This window comes from Mixophyes fleayi, chromosome 2 (genome assembly GCF_038048845.1).
Source record: "Mixophyes fleayi isolate aMixFle1 chromosome 2, aMixFle1.hap1, whole genome shotgun sequence".
In the NCBI taxonomy this organism is placed as follows: domain Eukaryota; kingdom Metazoa; phylum Chordata; class Amphibia; order Anura; family Limnodynastidae; genus Mixophyes; species Mixophyes fleayi.
The window spans coordinates 11,223,544-11,248,265 of record NC_134403.1 but is presented as its reverse complement, the minus strand read 5'-3'; the positions used below and the strand labels follow the sequence as shown (position 1 = coordinate 11,248,265).

The following is a 24,722-nucleotide window of genomic DNA, read 5'->3' as shown; positions in this document are numbered from 1 at the left end:
CTTATTACATCTGTAATTAATATAGCTCAGTGTGTGTTTATCCATACTTATGTAGACAAATCTAAGAGGCAATGAAAATTCCAGACTTGGAAACACATTAGGAACATGGGAAAATGGAAAACATGTCTCTTCAGCTGTTACAGGAGGATTAGGGACGGGGTTCTTCCAGGGCCATCTTAAAAACATTATGGGCCCCCGGGCAAAGCAGTGCACTGGGGCCCCTACCAACACAACCACTCACAGGAATAAAAATGTAAATTATCGATAAAATTAAGTTTATATTTATTGTTACCTGCTTAAAAAGTCAGTGTTTAAACATTAAAAAAACATGCTATACTACAGAGATTAATCCACATAAATGTTTTTTTCCTGTTTGCCCCCCTTCATCATGGTTCTAGTCTCCCCCTGTATCAGACGCTGTGCCCTCCATTATTCTCCTATTTGTCCCCCTTCACTTAGCTTTCTATCACCTTCTTCTCTTCTTTTTTGTTTTCTGTGTTCTTTCTTCCATGCTTGCTTGTCCGTCGCGTCGTGGTTCCTCTCGGTGCGCTCCTCATTCAGTGCGAGTGCAGCAGGGAAGAAGGAAGGAGCCAGATCGCCGCCGAGTGACCGCAAAATGGTAAGTTGTTTTTTTTATTTCTTAATTACTTCAGAGCCCTGGCTAAGGGGCCCCTATGCACGTGGGGCCCCCGGGCAGTTGCCCTGCGTGCCCAATGGGAAAGACAGGCCTGGGTTTTTCTGAACCGAAAATAATGCGTTAGAGAGATTTACTATGGAAATTCGCCTCTCCTGTGCCTATAAATCTCTTTTCCTGAATGTGGCCGCTCTAGAATAGAAGTTTCTTATTATCACACTGTAAGTCTGGAGTAAAATATAAAACTCTCTGAAACTCCTTCCATTGTTTCACTAGATATGTATTGTGGAACAGAGGAACTTAGATATACAAGGACCTCGCTAAAGGCCGATAAGTGGAAGACAAAAGACGAGGAGCAATCCTAGGTTCCGCTCACCTTGTAAGACCTGTCGTGAGTGGCTGAAATCCCGCAGCTGGACTAGACGAGAGTGCAAGTTCTGGCGAAGCGTTCCCAGATCTCTCAGTCTCAGAGCCACGTTCTGAGAGGGGTCCAGGAACATGGGGGAGGAGGCTGCCGCAATCAGATCTTCTGCCTCTCTGTAGCAGCGCAGGAAGGACTGCTCCAAGACGGTGGACATGGAAGAGAGGTGACCATTCAGGAATTCTGCAGCTATCCTCAAATAATGATGGAACCTGTCCCACGTGTCAATCAACTGAGGAGATGAGAAGCCCATCATTATCAAAGTCTCTTCTAAAAAGAGCATTCATCCCCCCCTTATAACATATACTACATATCACACTCCTACCATACCTGTAACTACATATCACACACCTACTATACCTGTAACTATATATCACACCCCTACTATACCTATAACTACATATCACACCACATATCACACCTCTACAATACCTGGAACTACATATCACACCACACCACATATCATACCCCTACCATACCTGTAACTACATATCACACACCTACTATACCTGTAACTATATATCACACCCCTACTATACCTATAACTACATATCACACCACATATCACACCTCTACAATACCTGGAACTACATATCACACCACACCACATATCATACCCCTACCATACCTGTAACTACATATCACACACCTACTATACCTGTAACTATATATCACACCCCTACTATACCTATAACTACACATCACACCACACCACATATCATACCCCTACAATACCTGTAACTACATATCACACCCCTACAATACTTGTAACTACATATCCCACCCCTACATTACCTGTAACTACATATCATACCCCTAATATACCTGTAACTATATATCACACCCCTACCATATCTGTAACTATATATCACACCACATATCACACCTCTACTATACCTGTAACTACATATCACACCACATATCATCCCCTACCATACCTGTAACCACATATCACACCCCTACAATACCTGTAACTACATATCACGCTACATATCACACCCCTACAATACCTGTAACTACATATCACACCCCTACAATACCTGTAACTACATATCATACCCCTAATATACCTGTAACTATATATCACACCCCTACCATACCTGTAACTATATATCACACCACATATCATCTCCTACCATACCTGTAACCACATATCACACCCCTACAATACCTGTAACTACATAACACACCACATATCATCCCCTTACAATACCTGTAACTACATATCACACCCCTAATATACCTGTAACTACATATCACACCCCTAATATACCTGTAACTACATATCACACCATATATCACCACCCCTACTATACCTGTAACTACATATCACACCTCTACCATACCTGTAACTACAAATCACACCACATATCACACCCCTACCATACCTGTAACTATATATCACACCACATATCACACCCCTACCATACCTGTAACCACATATCACACCACATATCATCCCCATACAATACCCGTAACTACATATCACACCCCTAATATACCTTTAACTACATATCACACCCCCACTATACCTGTATCTACATATCACACCACATATCATACACTTAATATACCTGTAACTACATATCACACTACATATCACACCCCTATATACCTGTAACTACATATCACACCCCTACTATACCTGTATCTACATATCACACCACATATCATACACTTAATATACCTGTAACTACATATCACACTACATATCACACCCCTATATACCTGTAACTACATATCACACCCCTACTATACCTGTAACTACATATCACACTACATAGCACACCCCTACCATACCTGTAACTATATATCACGCTACATATCATCTCCCTACTATATTTGTAACTACATATCACATTGCAGAGCTTTGTGTGGTACAGTCATGAAATATGAAACACTTATGGCGCCCACACCCTGACGTTCTGCAGAGACCTCTTGCTACTGCCCCCCTCACCTTGCGCTTCACATTCTGCTCTTCGGCGGTGGGTTGTCGATAATACATTCGAATGATATCACTCAGGGAGTTTACATATTTAATGCGCTCTTCTAACTCCTCCCTCTTCTTTGTGTACTCGTCAACCTATAAGTAATGATCAGACTGAGGCCGCTGGGGGACACTATATAGCAATATATATACCGGTATATATTACATAGCAGTGGGGAAACATTAATCAGCAATCACAATAAAATGGAACTAGGAACAAGTACATTGAAATATATATAAAATATAAAAACATTTTTCCTTCTGTCTGTGGCTATAGAAGAGTGACCTAAATACCAACGTTCTTCTTGTAGTTGGTCACAGTGGTTTATATGACATAAAATGCACCTGATTTTATCATGGAATTGCTGCTCTAAAGGCTCTAAAAGTCCACTCAGAACCTCATAAAAAACACTTAGAACAGGACCTCGTGTTGTATATCTATTACTCTTGTCTGCCAATTTGGTAAATAAATATTTATTTATAAGTAACTCCAGTCTCCTTCTGAAACATAGTGATTCTCCCTCACTTAGAAGATGCAGACATGTTTGTGTCTGTTATTCCTCAAAGAATTTCTAATGAAGATCTACTTGAAAATCTCACTGAGTGGGGTGACGTTAACTGGGGTGAAACTTGAATTGAAAGATAAATTAACTGTGGTCTAACTATTTAATAAAAGGCCAGTTATAGAACCCACTCAGTAATGGCCCTCTCTCACCTTTTACTCATAAGATCCTCTTACTAACTGGCCACTTGCATTCTACCCTTGCACGTATCACCTCACCTTGTGAGCACACTTGGAAAAGGACGGGGAATCTGCGCTAACTGCTTTGAAGATCTCTAGAACTTGACTTAACTCTTCGATGAGACCTTGTGAGCGGAAAGCCACTTCTGAAGTCAGAAGACCAAGTATATCCTGAATTATGGAGTCCAGACCTGGACCTAAGAAAATTAATCAGACATAAGACCACCATACAAACAACCACTTACTGCAGGACATGCCCATATAGAGGGAACCACAACAACATCTGGTTCTGCCTTTACTATAGACATCGGAGTCTACTGGATCAAGGAAGTAAATATGGGGAGAATGTGAACAAAGCTAAAACATGTGGAAAGAATTACATTTCATCCTGTAACAACTATATGTTCTACTAGACCTGATGCATCTATAGTGAAATTGTATTTTCATAGAGCCAGCCACCATAAGAGGACTATAAGAGATGTTGGGGTTATGGGCTCTAGACATGAGAAGAGAAAGGATGACAAAGCAACGTACTCTAAAGATTCTCCTCCATATGTGATCAGAACAGGGCCAGAATCAGATGTCTCATGTGGCTCTTTGAGCTTTGAAATGTGGCTCCTGGCCAGGAGCATCAATGAAGTATAGTTGACCATGCACCGATAGTGGGAGATTGAAAAATATTCCGCTGCTAGACTGATCGAGAACAGCCTCGTCTTGTGGCCTCCTCTGAACAATGCAGAGAGGCCAGAGTGTCACAGACAGTCCAATCAGGGAAGGAGGATAGAGTGTAGTGTTCTCTTCCTCCTTCCTCTGTGCAGGCAAGTAAGGGGCATGTGAGATCCAACAGCATGTGAAGAGGCTGATGGGCATGTAAGGAGATGTGATGGTATTTGTGGAGATATGATGGAATGTGTGTAGGTCTTAGGCATGTGTGTGTGTGTGTGTGGGGGGGGGGGGGGGGAGTGGGGGGGGGGGTGATTGGCATGTATGGAGTATATGGGAGGTCTGATGGCAGGTATGGTGAATTTGGGTACATCTGATGGCAAGTGGGGCAGGTTGATGGGTATTTAAGGGGCATTTGTGAACTTCTGGTGGTATGTATGGGGAATTTGGGTAGATTTGAAGGCATTTAAGGAGCATGTGGTGGGATCTAGTAGAAAGTGGGGATGATTTTATGATTATTCTGAACATTTTGGCAATGTGTTGGATATTTTGTTTTTTTGCTTACCAGGTTATTGTAAATTATGTTATATTTTCAATGTATGTGTGTACGGTATGTATGCACATATTTATACAGGGTATATGTATATGCACACACATATAAAAAGGTAAAGTTGGCTCTTTGATGTACTGGGCTTTGACTGGTTGGCCACCCCTGCTCTAGACACTCCACCAGCAATATAATGACAAAACTCACTAGATCAGGAGATTTCACCCAAATGTGGCCTATGGCGTAGAATAATCCAGAGAGTGGGGTCACTAACCAGGCTGTATCCCCAATAATGATCCTTACAGTTGTCTTCAGCTCATCAGCCAGAAGTCCACTTCCCGTAACTCAAAGGGGTATTCTGCATGGTCCATCAGACAGGACACCACGTACAAGGATCTGGTTAGCTTACCTGTCTTTGTGTGGATAGCAGCACAGCAGACCTCCAGCAAGGGAGTAGTGATACATTCTCTCACTCCATGGACTCTTTGTTCCCAGTGCTGAAGTTTGAGGACCAGATCTTCATACTCCCCTGCAGAGCTGGCAGATAGCTTCTCTAGAACTTGGGAAGACCAGGACTGTACATAGTGGTGAATCTCGTGTAACCACGAGTTTTCTTCACAAAACTGCATGACCTCCATCAGGGATGCCTGCAAAACAAACAATAATCACAAATAGCCAGAGCCTTCTCTCCCATCCCTACAGCAGCCTCTGCCCACTCACACTTTCCTCCAGCACCCTCTGCCCTCTCGCTCCCCTCCAGCAGCCTCTGCCCTCTCTCTCTCTCCCTTCCAGGTGCATCTGCCCTCTCTAACTCTCCTCTAGAAGCCTCTGCCCTCTCTCGCTCTCCTCCAGCAGCCTCTGCCCTCTCTAACTCTCCTCTAGCAGCCTCTGCCCTCTCTCGCTCTCCTCCAGCAGCCTCTGCCCTCTCTAACTCTCCTCCAGCAGCCTCTGCCCTCTCTCGCTCTCTTCCAGCAGCCTCTGCCCTTTCTCACTCTCCTCCAGCAGCCTCTGCCCTTTCTCGCTCTCCTTCAGCAGCCTCTGCCCTCGCTCCCTCTCCTCCAGCAGCCTTTGCCCTTTCTTGCTCCCCTCCAGCAGCCTCTGCCCTCTCTAACTCTCCTCCAGCAGCCTCTGCCCTCTCTCGCTCTCCTCCATCAGCTTCTGCCCTCGCTCCCTCTCCTCCAGCAGCCTTTGCCCTTTCTTGCTCCCCTCCAGCAGCCTCTGCCCTGTCTTACTCTCCTCCAGCAGCCTCTGCCATTATTCCCTCCCCTACATCAGCTTCTGCCTTCCCTCGCTTACCTCCAGTAGTCTCCTCAGTGTCTCTCTGGCCTGCTGAATGGAATGGTCACTGTTTAACATGTAGTGCAGGGAATGGAAATTCAGGGGCAGATAATTAGCCCTCAGCAACTGCCCTTGAACACTCAGTTCTTTATTTCTCTCTATGTTTATGCTTTCAGCAGATGGGGGCGCTGGTGCAGGGATAACTTTCCGAAGCTGCTCCCTTCTCAGGAGAGAGTGTAGAGGAGACCCTAAAACATAAACTGTTATTTCAGAGGTAACACAGCTGATGTGTTCATTATTACAGACAGAACGTTTATCATTCCTTCTGTAACAGCAGAGGGCTCTCAGCTGTTGCTCAGTACAGAATAAAAATTACTGACCCTCTCTCATACATAATATATGACATGTTACTACTATGATACATTCTATGTATTATACATAATGTTATACAATGGCAAGACATCATTATATGGGGGCATATTTACATGCATATGTTCAATCAGACCTATCTCATGATTCATCCGGCTGTATAACAGTAGAACTTTCGACGACGTACATCAGGAGTACAAGTCTGTATACTTACACCCCACAATAACGCATAGGAAGCGCAGAGGGTGTTCGCAAGAAAGGTGCAAGTCGTGGTACCTTATTTTTACACATTATATTAATGTAATGAAATGTCATATGCACAAGAGAGATTGGTGCCTGGGAAGGCATATAATATCACAAAGGTTTTATGTGCTACATGCTGGAGGGACCGATACACAATCGATCAATCGGGATAGATTGAGCTGCTGATTGACATCATGCTAAAAGGCGTAACTGCTGATGCATCCACATCTCGTCCTACACCAATGTCTGCCCCTCTCCAGGTATAAATGGACGCAGGGAAACATAATGCAAAATGACTATGTGCAAGCTCAGTTCGGAAATGTTCATGTATGCAAAAAAAGAATTTTCACTATATGTGTTGCTGGCGCACCAATTACCCGATATACTGAAAGGACGTGACGTAACATTGTTCTATTGAGTGTTATACATTGATGAGACAGTAGGTATGCAGTGGGAGGAAACCAGTCTTCCCAAGCTCTGAGACATCTTCATCTGGCAAATTACTACACTGAACGCCACCATGATCATCACTAATCGGCTGTTGAAGTTTCACCAATAAATAATTTTTGCTATCTTTGCTCTCAGACATATTCCACTCATCTGCAGATATCACGGTACCATCCTCTAACACAAACATTTCTAAAGCTTCAGAACCTGGGCCTATTCCTGGACGTCAGAAAGGTGCTCTCTCTGATCATTAATAATAAGAAGAACTTTAGCAGAATTTCAGCTCATCACTTAATATATACCACAGCTATTAATTATAACCTATTTCTATTCAGACATGCAGGGATACAGCAAGAGACCTCATACTATGCAATGCCTTGGACCACAACATCTCAGTAAAGAATACACCTGAGCTTGGTAGAGGAGATATTAGCCAAAGGCCTCACCACAGTGGAAGAGTCGTCTGACCTCAGTGGAAGAGTTACCTGATCTCAGTGGAAGAGTCACCTGACCTCAGTGGAAGAGTCACCTGCCCTCAGTAGAAGAGATGTTGGTCACAAGTCTGATATCAGTTGAAGAGATGTTGGCCATAAGCCTGATCTCAGTAGAGATATAAAATACCAGACCTCAGTATAAGAGACACCCGATTTCAGTAGAGGAGTGTCAGGTTACTGGAGTTATCTGTTGATATTGGCTCAGCCCTATCTTGAGGCACAGATTCTAACGTGCCTCTGGTCTTCACCAGGGACCCCTGCATGGGAGTTTGGGTTTAGCTGCAAGAGACATGCAGATTGCGGTTCTCCAGGAGGGCAATCAGTGAGATAGATGGAGGTAAACAGATAGTGAGAGAATCCATAGTCAAGCCGTACGGACTGCACAGTACACAAGGAGGATCCAAAAGATTAGTCAAACTGGCCAGGGTCAAATAGCAGAGAGGTCTTGCAGAACCAAAGGGGAAATCCAGAAGGTGAGTCAGAACAAGCCGAGTCAGGAACCATGGAATCAGACCAAAAGTAGTGCAAGTTCATAGATGCCTCAAGACTGGTTAGACCTAATACTCTGGCATCCTAATGGTGCCAGAGTCTTCCTCTTAAATAGTGCTGAGGAGAGGGGAGTCAGCAGCAGAGGAACCTACCAGCAGGCCGGGCTTTGTGCATCTGGTTACCTGGCAACCAGACGCGGCTTCAAGGAGCAGAGAAGGTGTCCGTCCCTGTGTAGATGGAAGGGCACAGGGGCGACCGATGACAAAGAGGAGTTGGCAAGAAGCCTGACTTCAGTAGAAGAGATGCTTGACCTCAGTAGAGGATATTTTGGTAACAAGTCTAACCTCAGTAAAAGACACCTGAGCTAAGAAGAGGAGAGGTTGCTCACAAGTCTGGCCTCTGTAGAAGAGATGCCTGACCTCAATAAAAGAGATGCCTGACCTCAATAAAAGAGATGCCTTTCCTCAATAGAGGATATGTTGGAAAGACTTCTGACCTCAGCAGTAGAGATTTTGGTCACAAGCCTGACCTCAGTAGAAGACACCTGACCTCAGAGGATATGTTTGTCACAAGCCTGACCTCAGTTGAAGAGATGTCTGACTTCAGTAGAAGAGATACCTGGTCTCAGTAGTAGAGATGTTTGTAACAAACTTGACCTCAGTAGAAGTGATGTTGACCATAAGCCTCACCTCAGTGGAAGAGATGCTTGACTTCGTAGAAAAGATGTTTGTAACAAGCCTGACCTCAGTAGAAGTGATGCTAACCATAAGCCTGACCTCAGTAGAGGAGATGTTTGTAATCAGCCTGACCTCAGCAAAAGAGATTCTTGACCTTAGTAGAGGAGATGTTTGCAACAAGTCTGTCCTAAGCAGAAGAGACACCTGACTTTAGGACAGGAGATATTATTCATAAGCCTGTCCTCAGTAGAGGAGATATAAGTCATAAGCCTAACAACAGGAGAGGAGGTGTTAGCCATGAGCCTGACCTCATAGAGAAAGGGGATTTGGTAATGATGTGTACCTCAACAGTGCTGGAGGAGAACATGAACTGCTTTCTGCTGGACCATGACATATAGATAAGACATGTTAAAACATGTCATTTCAAATTACCGTGTTCTGCAGGAGGATCCATCATGGCAGAAAATGAAGACGGCTTGGGCTGATTTAGGACAAATATATCAGTCACCTGTGGAGTGAAAAGAATGTTTCATGGACGACATTTGGTCTCTGATGACCAACAGCTATATGATGGGGCTTCAAGACATGTAACGTATTGTGTTCTGTGAGGTGTGTGATGGTTGGGGGGCAGTATTGTGTGATGTGTGGAGTGGTTGTTTGGTTAGTATTGTTAGTATTCTGGGAGATGTGAGGTGGTTGGAGTGCAGTATTCTGGGAGGTGGGGGTGTTTTGGGGGTTAGTTTTGTGGGAGGTGTGGGGTGGTTGAGGAGGCAGTATTCTGGGAGGTGTGGGGTGGTTGGGGGCAATATTCTGGGAGGTGTGGGGTGGTTGTGGAGGCAGTATTCTGAGAGGTGTGAGGTGGTTGGAGGCAGTATTCTGGGGGGTGTGGGGTGGTTGTGGAGGCAGTATTCTGGGAGGTGTGAGGTGGTTGGAGGCAGTATTCTGGGAGGTGTGGGATGTTTGGGAGCAGTATTCTGGAAGGCGTGGGGTAGTTGGGGGGCAGTATTCTGGGAGGTGTGGGGTAGTTGGGGGGTAGTATTCTGGGAGGTGTGTGGTAGTTGGGGGGTAGTATTCTGGGAAGTGTACGGTGGTTGGGGGCAATATTTTGGGAGATGTGGGGTGGTTGGGGGCAGTATTCTGGGAGACGTGGGGTAGTTGGGGGCAGTATTCTGGGAGGTGTGTGGTAGTTGGGGGGCAGTATTCTCTGAGGGGTGGGGTGGTTGAGGAGGCAGTATTTCGTGAGGCACAAGTTATTTGGACCCTGACTAATAAGATCAGTGGGAAAGGTACAGGAGGGGCTGCAGTAAGTGAATATATTGCATTTAGTTACCTCTAGGACTGAGTCCAGTACGGCCGCCAGTGCCTGGTCGATGTTCTGCTGTATTTGCTGAGCAGATGGGCAGAGAACTAGCTCTCCGTGATCACTAAACTCCAGGCTGACTCGCAGGAAAGATTTGCCCGTTTGGGGTACTGTCTGCGTAAAGAACAGATTATTAGCAATGACTGTAGTAGTGATGTACAGTGAAGAGTATCTTATAATACTGGAATAGTAGTGTAGAAGTGCTGTACAGTGCAGAGTATCTCTGCGATATTGGAACAACTGTGTAGTAGTGATGTACAGTGTAGAATATCTCTGTGATACTGGAACAGTAGTGTAGCAGTGATGTACAGTGTAGAATATCTCTGTGATACTGGAACAGTAGTGTAGCAGTGATGTACAGTGCAGAGTATCTCTTTGATACTGGAACACCAGTGTAGTAGTGATGTACAGTGCAGAGTATCTCTTTGATACTGGAACAGTAGTGTAGTAGTAATGTACAGTGCAGAGTACCTCTGACACTGGAACAGCAGTGTAGCAGTGATACTAGAGTGCAGTGATGTAGGTGGCGTGCAGCGTATCTGCCTCTGACCTGGATGACATCATAAACGAAGGTGCAGATATTCTGCTGTAGGAGGGAGCACAGGTTCTGACAGACCATGTGTCCGAATAGAGAAGCCAGATTTCCCAGTCTATGCAGCCAGGACTCAGCCTGGTGTGACCTCTTCCTGGTGGTCTTCTCTGGGCTTTTCTCCAGATCCTTCTGTGTGGTCTTCACCATGATATATGTGTCTTCTCTCACCTGAGTGTCAGGGTAGTATCATAGCATAATTAAAAATCTTTAATTAACCCGGTTTTAAATTGTACAAGCATTCACATTACATCTCTCCAAATATTTCTAATGCAATAACTACACCCCCAAAACTGTCCAATCTTTGCTACACTGTGAAATCTGGAATAGGGCTCCAAGGTTGTGATCCTGAGTAATGCTGACTGATAGACAGGCTGCCTTCTACACCGGACTTGTGAGGATGGAGGCCAGAAGCACTAACTGTCCACTTGTCAATTACGTCAGCCCTATTAGCAGGGCTGTTGGTCCTATTGCAGATGCAAGAGTTCAATTTATACATCTATACCTCTGTACAGCCTCAACAATCACCCTCCATGTACATTTTGAAACCACCCAATATCTCCACATCACACTCTATGTACACTCTCAAACCTTCCAATACCTCCACATCACTCTCCATGTACACTCTCAAACCTCCCAATACTTCCACATCACTCTCCATGTACACTCTCAAACCTCCCAATACTTCCACATCACTCTCCATGTACACTCTCAAACCTCCCAATACCTCCACATCACTCTCCATGTACACTCTCAAACCTCCCAATACCTCCACATCACTCTCCATGTACACTCTCAAACCTCCCAATATCTCCACATCACCCTCCATGTACACTCTCAAACCTCCCAATACCTCCACATCACTCTCCATGTACACTCTCAAACCTCCCAATACCTCCACATCACTCTCCATGTACACTCTCAAACCTCCCAATATCTCCACATCACCCTCCATGTACACTCTCAAACCCACCAATACCTCCACATTCCACAACACTCTCCATGTACACTCTGAAACCACCCGATACCTCCACATCACTCTCTAGGTACACTCTGAAACCACCCAATACCTCCACATCACTCTCCATGTACACTCTGAAACCACCCAATACCTCCACATCACTCTCCATGTACACTCTGAAACCACCCAATACCTCCACATCACCCTCCATGTACACTCTGAAACCACCCAATACCTCCACATCACTCTCCATGTACACTCTGAAACCACCCAATACCTCCACATCACTCTCCATGTACACTCTGAAACCACCCAATACCTCCACATCACTCTCCATGTACACTCTGAAACCACCCAATACCTCCACATCACCCTCCATGTACAGGCCGCTTACCACTTTTGATAACTCACAACGTTACCCAGTCCTTGTACTGCTGATGTTCTCTCCTGAGCCAGTGACTGCAGCCACATGGCATGATTCCAGCTCTTCAGGGTCAGGACACCATCCTGTCACCAACTGGCCACTTGCGTAGTCTTGGATCTCTTCTCATTCAAATACAAGACTCTCCTGAGTTCCTATCTGGCAGAATACAGCTCTCATGTATTCTACCTGTCTTTGGGTAGAAACCCAAACTCCAGGATGCAAACTAGAGCCACCTAGCCTGTAACTATCATACTGCATACAACCTCAACATCACCCTTCATGTGTACTCTCAAACATCCCGATACCACCATACAACCTCCATGTACACTCTAAAACCTCCAGATACATATGTGCAACCCAACATCACCCTCCATGTACTCACATCCCCAAACATAAAGATACCTCCACACAAACCAACATCTCCTTCCATGTACATTCTCAAACCTTCATACAACCTCAACATCACCGTCCATATACGTACATCCCCAAACATCAAGATACCTCCAAACAAGTCAACATCTCCTTTCATGTTCACTCTCAAATCTTCATATAACCTCAACATCACCCTCCATGTACGCACATCCCCAAACATCAAGAAGGAGCCTAGTGGTAGCAGCAGCAAAAGCCCTTCCCGCAGCAGTTAGAGGGCGCATTTGGGATAAAGAAAAGGTAACGGTGGCAAGGCAAACCCAGAAGGTCCCAAGCAACACGGTGACAGGATGGCATAGGAGGTTCATCCTGTCACAGGGTGCCTCCACTGTGCCCCCGCCCCCCTTGTGAACACAAATCAAGGTGGAAAGTATGTATGCAGAGAGGGACAAAAGTGTAAATGTCAAAGTGCAACCCGTTTCCCTATCATTACATTAACTGTACAGGTCTTCTCCTAGAGCACTCAGAGGTTTATTCTCCTTTTTGGCTTAAATTAACCCTCAGAGTGAGAAGACTTGATTACATTCAGCATGTGTATGAAGTGTATTATTACATTGCTCATAGTGGGCCTAAAAACAGACAGAAGTGCAACATGGATAATGGGTTCCATTACTTCAGAGCCTTCACTCCCCATTCTCCTTCCATCTGCCTGTGCAAACTGCTGCGCAAATATGTCCATCTAACTTAGCACCCCTGTTCGCCACAGTGAAAACTGAAACAGACAACGGGTCCAAATCTCTATTTTCACTACACAATGGACATTTTGCACTTTCTAAATGACCTTTAATGAAAAAGACTAAAGTTTTTTTTATTTTTTTTTCCCCTCACATGAGTTTCTGAGGCAGAAAAGAAAAGGGGACGGTGGCAAGGCAAACCCAGCTAGTCCCCAGTAACACATGGACAGGGTGGCATAGGAGGTCCATCCTGTCACAGGATGGACAGGATGGATCCATTGTGTAGGGAAAGTAGATATTTGGACCCATTGTCTGTATATATAAGATATAAGACCATCGACTTACAGCCAAACAATAATTTACAGGGTTTGTTTCATCAAAATGGAATATAATTACTTAATTATCCCTGACCATTACATTGAGCCTCACTCTAACAGCAGCATGCATAACCAGACAAGGCTGGATCACAGTGCAGATAAAGCTCACCCACCTATTCATTCATTCCTCTGCTTTAGTCTCCGGCCTCCATGGCTGAAGCGTCCCAACATGCAGTTTAACTGACTGAATAATAGAGGACAGTGAGTGACAGGAAGGGGGACCCCACAACCTTACATCTAACAGCCACTTATAGACAAAACACAAAGCACTGCCTATATATTCACCCTCAAAAATCTACCAATAATTAATTTTATTTAAAGTTATTTCTTTAGTAGTTGTTAAATTCTAGAATCATTCATTGAAATATCCATGTCTCACATCTCACCAACTCCAGGATTCGGGACACTAAGGTGAGGAAGTTATGCAGATGGCTCTTTGCCTCAGACCTCAGGTGTAAAAGGCTCATTTCCAACTGGTCAACAGTGTAAGAGCAGGAAGGTTGGAGGGGAAGCCACGGTACCTGCGCCAGTTCCTGGAGAAGCCTGGACCCCAATAATGTAAGGAAAGGAAGGGACATCAATACACAGCAATGTACATATGGTGTCATGTCTTTTGTGTGGAATATAATATTGGGTACGAATATAACATACATAAGAGGTGACGTGTTGGGGCTCAGAAATACACACCTGTATAAGTGCTGCAGGGACGCTGTGTAATGAGGCACTGTCAGGACAAGTGTCTTGTTCAATATGTCCTGTTTTCTGAGAATCCAAATTCTCTTAACAATTGTCCGCCACCTGCAAGTACACGTGAGGAATCAGGGTCACAGTGCCAGATGGGGTCACAATATAACCGGAGCTGTTATTAGTGCTGGAAGGTAACACTATAGTTATGGGAAAGGTGATAAATGCTGGAGGGTATCACTATCGTGATGGGAGAAGTGGTTACTGCTGGAAGGTATCCCTATTGTGATTGGAGAGATGAGTAGGTCTGGAGGGTATCTCAGCAGTATTCAGAGGCAAATAGAGCTTGACATTATCACATTAGTGACAGAAGAGGTGATTAGAGGTGAAATGTATCACTATAGTTATGGGAAAGATGATAAATGCTGGAGGGTATCACTATAGTGATGGGATAGATGATTAGGGCCAGAAGGTATCCCAGGTGGTATCACAAGAAGAGGTGATCAGTGGTGGAAGGTATCACTATCATGATTGAAGCGGTGAATATTCAACAATATGTTCTCCAAATATGGAACAGTTCTTCTCTCCATCTATACCATTTGTAAAAGACTTGGCACCGCGTAACGCAAATCAGGTGCCACGAATGCCAAGTTTTGGAGTTCTGGATCAGGACCCTTGGGTTTAGCTGGCTTACTAGATGAGTAGTTGAAGCTGGGGGCCTTAAGGATGCTTCTGGGCCTTACCTGGAAGATTGGCACGGCTTTTGTGGTACCAGTGGCCTGAGACACGAACTCAGAACTAGAGTTTGAATAAGAGAACTCAGGACTGGAATCTGCAGCAGCAAACTCTGTACTGAAACTGGTCACGGGACGCTGAGGACTGAGACCTGCACCCAGACGCTTAGACCTAGAGCCTGCTACAGGGAAGTCAGAGCTGGAACGAACCACAGGAGACTCAGAACTGGCACCCTGTGAAGCAACCAACAGGAGACTAAACCCACAGTAAAGTGTGTGAGATGAAAGCAAGAGGAGGGTTCCGTGGACAAGACCATAAGCCCTTGATACCGCTGACAGGAGATACAACAGCTAGGAACAGAGCACTTGGAAATGCTGGTAGAAAATACTGCAGACAGGACCAGAGCACTTGATAATGCTGGTAGAAGATACTGCAGTCAAGACCAGGATCAGAGCCAGTACCGGAGTTGCTGGAGACTGGTTTGTCAGAATGGATCATGTGATTTAATCCAATATGGTCACGCCCATGACACATAACAGCAGGGAGTGTTTGTTTACAGATAGTAGCACGGGACTCAAGAGCGCCATAGGTGGCCAGGAGGGGTACGGATGGCCATGAGGTGACACCGCCAGACCAGGTAAGTGGGGTTAAGACTCCAATGTGTGAAATCAGGAGGGTAAAAGTGTTTGTGAAGTGCGGAAGCTTATTACCTTCTGAACACCCTACTGATTAGGAAATCTCTGTAGAAAGGGATCTTCCTTAGAGCTCGACACAGAACAGCTTCCCGATGCCAGGCCCCAAGTTCTTGCACCTCGGAACCGTTCAGAGGATTCACATGAAGAATTCCAAATGGTGAAAATACAAAATGTTCAGGATGAACATGGGCGAGAGGACAAACACGAAGGTCGTACTGGCTGTAGTAGAAACAAGATATGTTTAAATAAATGGGCCCCTAAAAGGCCCCAAGGACACTTTACTACATATATTATATACTATGTACGGCAGAAGGGCGAAAAATATTTACCAACTGTGGATCCCGAGCACTCTGTTCAGATACAAGAAAATGACTTTCCCCAGGTGTCTGTACTTTACCATCAGCTCGGCAGCTTCATACCCCTCGATCGCATGGCCCATGCTGTCTCTGCTCTTCCCTCGTTCTCTGCATGGGTGTGGAACTACTGGGTCTCCCCTGAGGAACAAGAAAGAATATAGTCCCCAGAAAAAATAAGGTGAGAAAGAAAATAGCTGCTGAGCACACACACAATAGGGAGAAGATGTGTGGAACTACCCGGGCCTGGGGTAGCATAACTGTCCTCTTTTTGTTTTATCATCTTCTCCTTATGTACACCAATCAGCATAGTAAATTATTTTATTCTGATAGGATGTTGTGTAAGCTGGTGAAGGCTTCTTTGGGAAATAAACGTTATGTGTATGTATATATATATATATATATATATATATATATATTATTACTATCTTTTATTTTTAAGGTGCCATAAACATCTGCAGCACTGTACAGTGGGGAAGTAGAACATGTGACAAAAGGTACCAACTGGAAAGGTACTGGACATATCGGAAGCATAATACGTAATAGGTAGGGTATATGACAGGTGTCGTAATGAACATGTAGGAGGCAGGAGACGAGTATACACAGGTGGATGAGGTGGGAGGAGACAAGAAGACAGGAGGAGGGAGGGTACTGCCCAATGAGAGCTTGCAATCTAATGTGAGGGGCAAGGCTAAGACAACAGGGGATGACACAGAGTGAGAATGTGGGTGTAGGGAGGCAGGGCAAGTGAGGTTGGCGTTAGGTGGAGAACTGGTAGGCTTTGATGAACATAAAGTTTGTCTTTAAAGAGCATTTAAAAGATTCGCTGATGGTAGGCATTGAAATGTATGACACAGGTGGTCACTGGCACAGGGGAAGTCTTGGAGTCTAGTGGAGAGTCTGAGTGTATCTCATCTGTGGGGAACAGGAATTGAGGATTCTTGAAGGCAAGAGTAGGGTGTGGTTATCAGAGAAATTGGATTCAGGAGGGCATAGTAGCCAGTGTAGGAACTGGCTGGAGGGCAGAAGAAGAGTCGGCAGCAGAGGAAAATTAGTCTTGCTAGTGGTGAGAGATGGGTTACAGGAAGGCCATACAGGAAGAGGTTGCAGTAGTTGAGATGACAGATAATGAGTGTATAAGAGTTTTGGTGAGGAAAGTCTTATCCTCATGGATGAGGAAGAGTGAAATCCTGATGATGTTTCAAAGGTGGAAGTGACAGGCTTGGGAGAGAGACTGCATGTGAGTAGTGAGGCTTTCCATCAGCTTCCAAAGTGGCGTCAAGGATGACACCCATGAGGCAGAGGAGAGTATAGTGTTGTCCACAGAGTGAGAAATGTGAGGAAGTTTGGAAAATGATAACCACAGTTTTAGACATGTTGAGCGTTAGATAATGTTGGGACTCCCATGAGCAGATAGCAAAGAGACAGCTGGACACATGAGAGAGGAGACAAGGGTAGATGTTAGCAGAGGAGGGTTAGATTTGGGTGTTATAATCAAAGAAGCTGAAGCTAAAAGCTTAAGCATTTGACTAGTTCAACAAGGGAGGAGGTGTACAATGAGAAGTACAGAGGGATGAGGACAGAGATTGTGGAACCCCAAAAGTGAGAGGGAGAGGAGGGGAGGAGGAGCAGAAGGTAGAAATGAAAAAAAGCTGTGAATGAGCAGTTGGAAAGGTAGGAAATTATCCAGACGGGAATGGTCATTAAGGCAAATGGATATAAGGGTGTGCAGGAGGAAAGGCTGGTCTGCAGTGTCAAATGCTGCAGACAGGTCCAGGAGAATGAGCAAGGAGAAGTGACCCTTAGATTTGGCAGAGAAACTCATTAGTGAGTTTAGTGAGGGCAGTCTTTGTGGAGTGAAGGGGATGGAAACATTATTGGAGTAGGACAAGGAGGGATTAAGGGGAGAGGAAGATTGTGATGCCCAATAAAATTTCCCACCAACCACGTAAGTCCAACCCTTCCATCTTTATTCTCAATTCTCCACTTCCCACCTCTCCTTGTCCCCTGCAGCTCTATCCTATGGGAGTATTTCTTTCACCCACACTTCTTGACAAGGTGGTGGAATTGGCCTCCTACTGTACCCGGATTGTACTTTCCATTTATCCCCCCCTGAACCTTTAGTCTCATTCAGATGGCACAATTTGTGTTTTCTATTAACTCCACCTCCGCATTTCATCTAACCTTCCCCAACCACAATTTCCCAATTCCTGTCTTCCTTTCTTCCTTCCTTTCCACTGATTTACCCACTCTTATCCTATGCTTTCAGTATCACCATAGACAACCAACCCTGTCACCTCATTGACACCATCAACTTGCTTCTATGAACACCACCCTCCCCTTTTCCCTCACTGCTCATGAATTTGCCACCTATTTTAAAGGATAAAATCAACACCATCCATCAAGAAATCTATCGACCAAGCTATCACCCACACCCACCTTCTCGTCCACTCACATACCCATCCTCTATTCTTTGTTTCTCTAAGTTACTGAAGACAAGGTTTTCACACTCCTCTATTCCTCTTCCCCCTAAACATGTCATCTCGATCCTGCTCCATCACAACTCCACCTCCAACTCACCGGTTCAAACTGCCCCTCTCCACTGACACCATGTGCTCATTTCTCCTATTTTCAAGAAATAATCTCTCAACTCTCTGTCTCTCTCCAGCTACTGCCCTATTTCTATCCTACCCTTCGCTCCCAAATTACTTGAGCGGCCTTTCTACAACTGCCTGACCTACTTTATTTCCACTCACTGTGTTCATAGTCCTCTGCAATTGGGCTTCCGTCCCTTACACTCCACTGACTGGCCTCACTAAAGTGATTAATGATCTACTCAAGTTGAGAGGTCACTTCTGTCTACTCATCTTCCTTGACCTCTTTGCTGCTTTTAATGTGGTGAACCACCCACTTCTCCCCAACAACTTTCACTCCCTTGTGTCACTCACCGGACTGTTAGTGCCTCTAGTTTGGGACATGGGTCTCTCTCGCTCCTGCCGGCGCCTCTCCTGAGCCGCGGCCATCCGCCATCTTCACTAGATTGCGCATGTGCAGAAACCCTGAACTGTTAAGACCTCGCCTCTAGTCTCATTGGTTAATTAATCACCTCTCAGTACTTAAGGCACCTGTTGCCCTATTACCTTTGCCTGTTCTTGGTTCTCATTCCCTTGAGACTCTGAGGTGTTTCCTGTTTCTGCTCGTGTTATCCGTTTGCTGTGGACAAGTCTCCTCTTCACATCAGTAGTAGAACTTACCCGCTGCAGACTCCTCTCGCTACCTTCGTTATCTGCCTGCTCCTGGACAAGTCTCCTCTTCACATCAGTAGTAGAACTTACCCGCTGCAGACTACTCTCGCTACCTCCGTTATCTGCCTGCTTCTGGACAAGTCTCCTCTCCACATCGGTAGTAGAACTTACACGCTGCAGACTACTCTCGCTACCTCCGTTATCTGCCTGCTTCTGGACAAGTCTCCTCTCCACATCAGTAGTAGAACTTACCCGCTGCAGACTACTCTCGCTACCTCCGTTGCCTGCCTGCTTCTGGACAAGTCTCCTCTTCACATCAGTAGTAGAACTTACCCGCTGCAGACTCCTCTCGCTACCTTCGTTATATGCCTGCACCTGGACAAGTCTCCTCTTCACATCAGAAGTAGAACTTACCCGCTGCAGACTCCTCTCGCTACCTCCGTTACCTGCCTGCTTCTGGACAAGTCTCCTCTTCACATCAGTAGTAGAACTTACCCGCTGCAGACTACTCTCGCTACCTCCGTTGCCTGCCTGCTTCTGGACAAGTCTCCTCTTCACCTCAGTAGTAGAACTTACCCGCTGCAGACTACTCTCGCTACCTTCGTTATATGCCTGCACCTGGACAAGTCTCCTCTCCACATCAGTAGTAGAACTTACCCGCTGCAGACTCCTCTCGCTACCTTCGTTATATGCCTGCACCTGGACAAGTCTCCTCTTCACATCAGAAGTAGAACTTACTCGCTGCAGACTACTCTCGCTACTCTGCTATATGCCTGCTCCTGCATAAGTCTTCTCTATACTTCAGTGGTAAAACTTGCCAATTGCAGACCACTCACGCTACTCTGTTACATGCCTGCACCTAGACAAGTCTCCTCTATACATCAGTGGTAAAACTTGCCTATTGCGGACCACTCACGTTACTCCGTTACATGCCTGCACCTGGACAAGTCTTCCCTTCACATCACTGGTACAACTTGCCTATTGCAGACCACTCACGTTATCCGGTTACATGCCTGCGCTAGGACAAGGCTTCTCTACACATCAGTGGTAAAACTTGCCAATCGCAGACCACTCACGCTACCCTGTTATATGCCTGCACCTGGACAAGTATTCTCTTCTCATCAGTGGTGTAAACTGCCAACTGCGCATCACTCACGCTATTCCGTTACACACCTGCGCTGGACAAGTCTTCTCTACACATCTGTGGTGCAACCTAGCAGCTGTAGACCACTCATGTTTCCTTGTGATATAGCTACTACTCCGTATGGTACCTATTAGCTGGACTAAGTCTACAAGTGCCTCTGTATTATAGCTGCAAGTCGCTGACTCTTCTACTGTATTGTTGATTGGTCTTTGCCTAACGTTATCCAGTTATCAAGTACTGGCCTGCTATATGCTACCTGCGTGCTAAGGCACTTGGACTCTTTCCTCATTGTATCCTGCTTACTAATCTGCTGTACCATCTCAGTTCCACGGTGCCAAGACTCAGCATTTATACTATTGACATTCCTTTCCTCTATTCTATTGTATGGTTCCACTGATTCACCACACTACCCAGAGGTCCGCACCTCTGGTAAGTGTAGCTACATCTGGTGAATTCTGGGTAAAACTCCTAGTGCCCGTGACACCTTGGCCTTTGAAGAACTGTTTTCTCCAGGTTCACCTCCTTTCTGAACACTCCTTCAGTGTCTCTACTATGAACACATCCGCTCCTCCACTTCCTCTATCTGGTAGAGTTACTCAAGGCTCTGTTCTTGGACCTCTGCGTATCTCTCCTTATACCTCTTCTCTCCATGAACTCTTATGCTTTCGGTCTCCACTACCACATCTATAATAACAACACACAAATGTACCTCTGTTTCCCTGACCTCTTTACTTCTCTCTTATCCCATGTGACTAACTGCCTCTCTTCTATCTCCTCCAATGCTGCCTAAAGCTCAATATATCTAACACAAAGCTCAACTTCTCCTCCTCTTACAACCAGTCTCACACGTGGTTGACAATATCACTATCTCCCTTAGTTCCCAAGCCTGTTGCCTTAGTGTCATCCTGAATCCACTGTCTGCGCTTCATCCCCACACACCTTGTCCCATGTGCTGTCACGTCACCTTCTCCATCGAAACATTACCAAAATATGCCCCTTTCTTTCATAGGACATTACCAAAACCCTTATTCATTCTCTCATTATCTCCTGATTTGAAAACTGCAACCTCCTATTATCTGGCCATACTCTCACCCGTATTACCCATCTAGAATCTGTCCTAAATGTCATGGCGAGACAGATCTTCCTCTCTCGCTGCTCAACATCCGCTGCATCACTCTGTAAATCACTACAGAATTCAATTCAAGCTTCTCACCCTCATAGTTCTCACCAATACCTACCCTTCAAACATCTCTGACCCTCTGCGATCTGCCTCTTCCCAGATAACCACTTCCAACCTCCAAGATTTCTCCTGTGCTGCTCTCTACTTGTATTACACCCTCCTGTGCTGCTCTCCACTTATAGAACACCATCTTGTGCTGCTATCCACTTATAGAACACCCTCCAGTGCTCCTCTCCACTTATAGAACACCCTCCTGTGCTGCTCTCCACCTATAGAACACACTCCTGTGCTGCTCTCCACTTTTAGAACACCCTCCTGTGCTGCTCTCCACTTATAGAACACCCTCCTGTGCTGCTCTCCACTTATAGAACACCCTAATACTCCCTTTGCATGTTCTACCAGCTCTAGCCCCATGTCCACTCTAAGTCCCACTAGCTCCTATTGTCGCGGCATTGCCTTCTACCTCTAGACTGTAAGCTCTCATGACCAGGGCCCTCACCACCCTCAGTCTTATCTCTGCATCTCATTCATCAGCCTCATATGTACTTGTTCTGTTATGTGTGATTTCTGTTTTATATAATGCTGCAGAGTTTTGTAGCTCCATACAAATAAAAGATGATGATGTTTCTTCCATGACTGGACACAAATGTCATGCGGTATATGATATTATGTATACATGCTTATTTATATTAACATCAATGTAAAACACTTAATAATAATAGCATAATAGTAACATAACCCCAGGTTTCTACACATGTTGCAGAGATTGCAGGAAACACACATCAAGGATTATTGTCAATTCCCCAAGTTAGGAGACAGGTACTGGATCTCTTATCCAGACAGCCCAAAAATATGGTAATTGCTAGTGTTTCAGAGACTGTAGGAGGGGCTCAGTGATCATGTCTTCATATGACTAGCAGAGCTCCTCACGGTGATTGTAGGAGTAGGAGCTTGGGAATCCTAGCTCATCATAGCTCCTCACAGTTACTATAGGATGAGGAGCTCAGTGACCATCTCTGTGTGTATGACAGGTTCCTCCTCATTGCCTTGAACAGTAGTGCTCTTGACAGTGACTTTGGGAGAAGTTGTTTAGCACAGCTCCTCGCAGTGGCTATATGAGACAATACTCAGTGATTATATCATTATCTACAACTTAATTATTATTTACTTTGTTTGCGCCTCTGGTTTCTCTGCCTATCGGGATAACGGGATTCCTAATAACTGACCCCCAACCTACACTTAACAGATGAAAGAGATGACAGAATGGGAGTAGTGATTTGACAGAACAGAAGACGAGCTGCTCACCTGGACGACTGCAGATCTGTGTCAGGACATAATTCCACCCGGAGGTCTGTTCGCAGAGCCAGGGAAGTCTCGCCACGGCTGCAGCGCCACAGAGATTCTGAATTCGCCAGCTCAGCTCCTACGCCCCCCACATAATGCGGCAGCTCCCATAAATGGATTCTCTGTAGTTGAGGCTGATGGAGGTTTTCCAGGTCTTTGGGAAGTTTGAACAATGTAGAGCTGTCGGGGGGGAAGGCCGCACACAGAGCGTTGGGTATATCCAAATCACTAAGCATGAATTGATGGCGTTCATATTCTCTGTTCAATCGCTCCAGAGCTGGGAGGAGGATGCCCCGTTCACGTGCCAAATGTTCCTTGAATGGACGCAGGAGTCTGAGGATATCAAGCAGCTGAAGCCACCATTCACGGTCAACCCCCTGGACAACCCCTGAGAGGAACCGGACCACCTCCTGAGCAAGTAACGACACGTCACAGGCAGCCCCATGACTAGACGATGATAACTGCTCTAATAGGCAGGAACCTAGAATCCCAGACCTCCGCAGTGCTATAGAACGACTGTAACCAGCTGGAGGTAATATCATATGGCCACCACTAATACCTGTCAGGGATATATGAAGAAACATCTCATGTGTGTGAAAGGGATCAGCAGCTGCTAAATTAGACATAATGTTGGCTCACAGTCATACATTACAGCACCACCTGTCAGTCATACATTACAGCACCACCTGTCAGTCATACATTACAGCGTTACCTGTCAGTTATAAGTTACAGCATCTCCTGTCAGTCATACATTACAGCATCACATGTCAGTTATAAGTTACAGCATCTCCTGTCAGTCATACATTACAGCGTCACCTGTCAGTCACACGTTACAGCATCAACTGTCAGTCATAAATTACAGCGTCATCTCTCAGTCACACATCAAATGATAAGTGTTTGATAGGATATTGTTCCTTCTTGTCACATTTAACGACGTCTGATACCTGCGTGTGGTTGGGTGACATGCTTTGGAAGAGGGGGCAGGCGTGTTCCTGTATGTTTCTGTGGAGATTCCATGTTCCAACGAGAATGTCCTGGAGAGAGAATCAGCATTAATCTCTGTAGGGTTAAGCAGGCCATACACACATCGAGAAATGGTTATTTCTAGACAGAAACTGTGGCGCACACACAATGATGGCAGTGCTATGGTAAGTGCACAGTCATATGATTGGCTGATTGAATTGTCATATTAGAATATAGAGGACACTATATATGATTATCTACCAACACTGACTACTCCAAAAAACGTTTCTCACCCGTTCATAGCTATAGTCAGTGTCTGTCTTTTCTTTTCCATAAGTCGTTGTTTCCTTAATATAGCAACATGCGACCACAGTAACTAAACATGTTAGATTCTGTTCTATTTTCCTCCCAACATCCTGATACTTTTCCCTCAGATCCAATATTATGGCTGACACCTGAGCTATTTTCCACTGTTTTGGCTACATTTGTATCATCAGCTGATTAATAATCATTGTGCACGTTTTTACAAGGGAATATTTATTATTATAGAATTCTGTGTTATTTGGTGAAACGT

General features: G+C 45.2%; 1 protein-coding gene across 1 annotated transcript in view; it reads right to left on the bottom strand.

Annotated features, from left to right (window-relative positions):
* Nucleotides 1-23,728, bottom strand: part of DNHD1 (dynein heavy chain domain 1) — a 74,236-nt gene extending 50,508 nt beyond the window's left edge. Inside the window, exons 1-13 of the mRNA XM_075197629.1 lie at nt 23,147-23,728; nt 16,249-16,413; nt 15,935-16,138; nt 14,493-14,603; nt 14,192-14,348; nt 10,902-11,111; nt 10,322-10,591; nt 9,424-9,499; nt 6,291-6,520; nt 5,404-5,641; nt 3,824-3,981; nt 3,013-3,138; nt 1,011-1,287 (exon numbers count right to left, since the gene is read on the bottom strand). Of these exons, the coding sequence (XP_075053730.1) occupies nt 1,011-1,287; nt 3,013-3,138; nt 3,824-3,981; nt 5,404-5,641; nt 6,291-6,520; nt 9,424-9,499; nt 10,322-10,591; nt 10,902-11,111; nt 14,192-14,348; nt 14,493-14,603; nt 15,935-16,138; nt 16,249-16,413; nt 23,147-23,727 (2,803 nt within the window). The 5' untranslated portion in view covers nt 23,728. The remainder of the gene's footprint in view (nt 1-1,010; nt 1,288-3,012; nt 3,139-3,823; nt 3,982-5,403; nt 5,642-6,290; nt 6,521-9,423; nt 9,500-10,321; nt 10,592-10,901; nt 11,112-14,191; nt 14,349-14,492; nt 14,604-15,934; nt 16,139-16,248; nt 16,414-23,146) is intronic.
* Nucleotides 23,729-24,722: the final 994 nt, after the last annotated feature.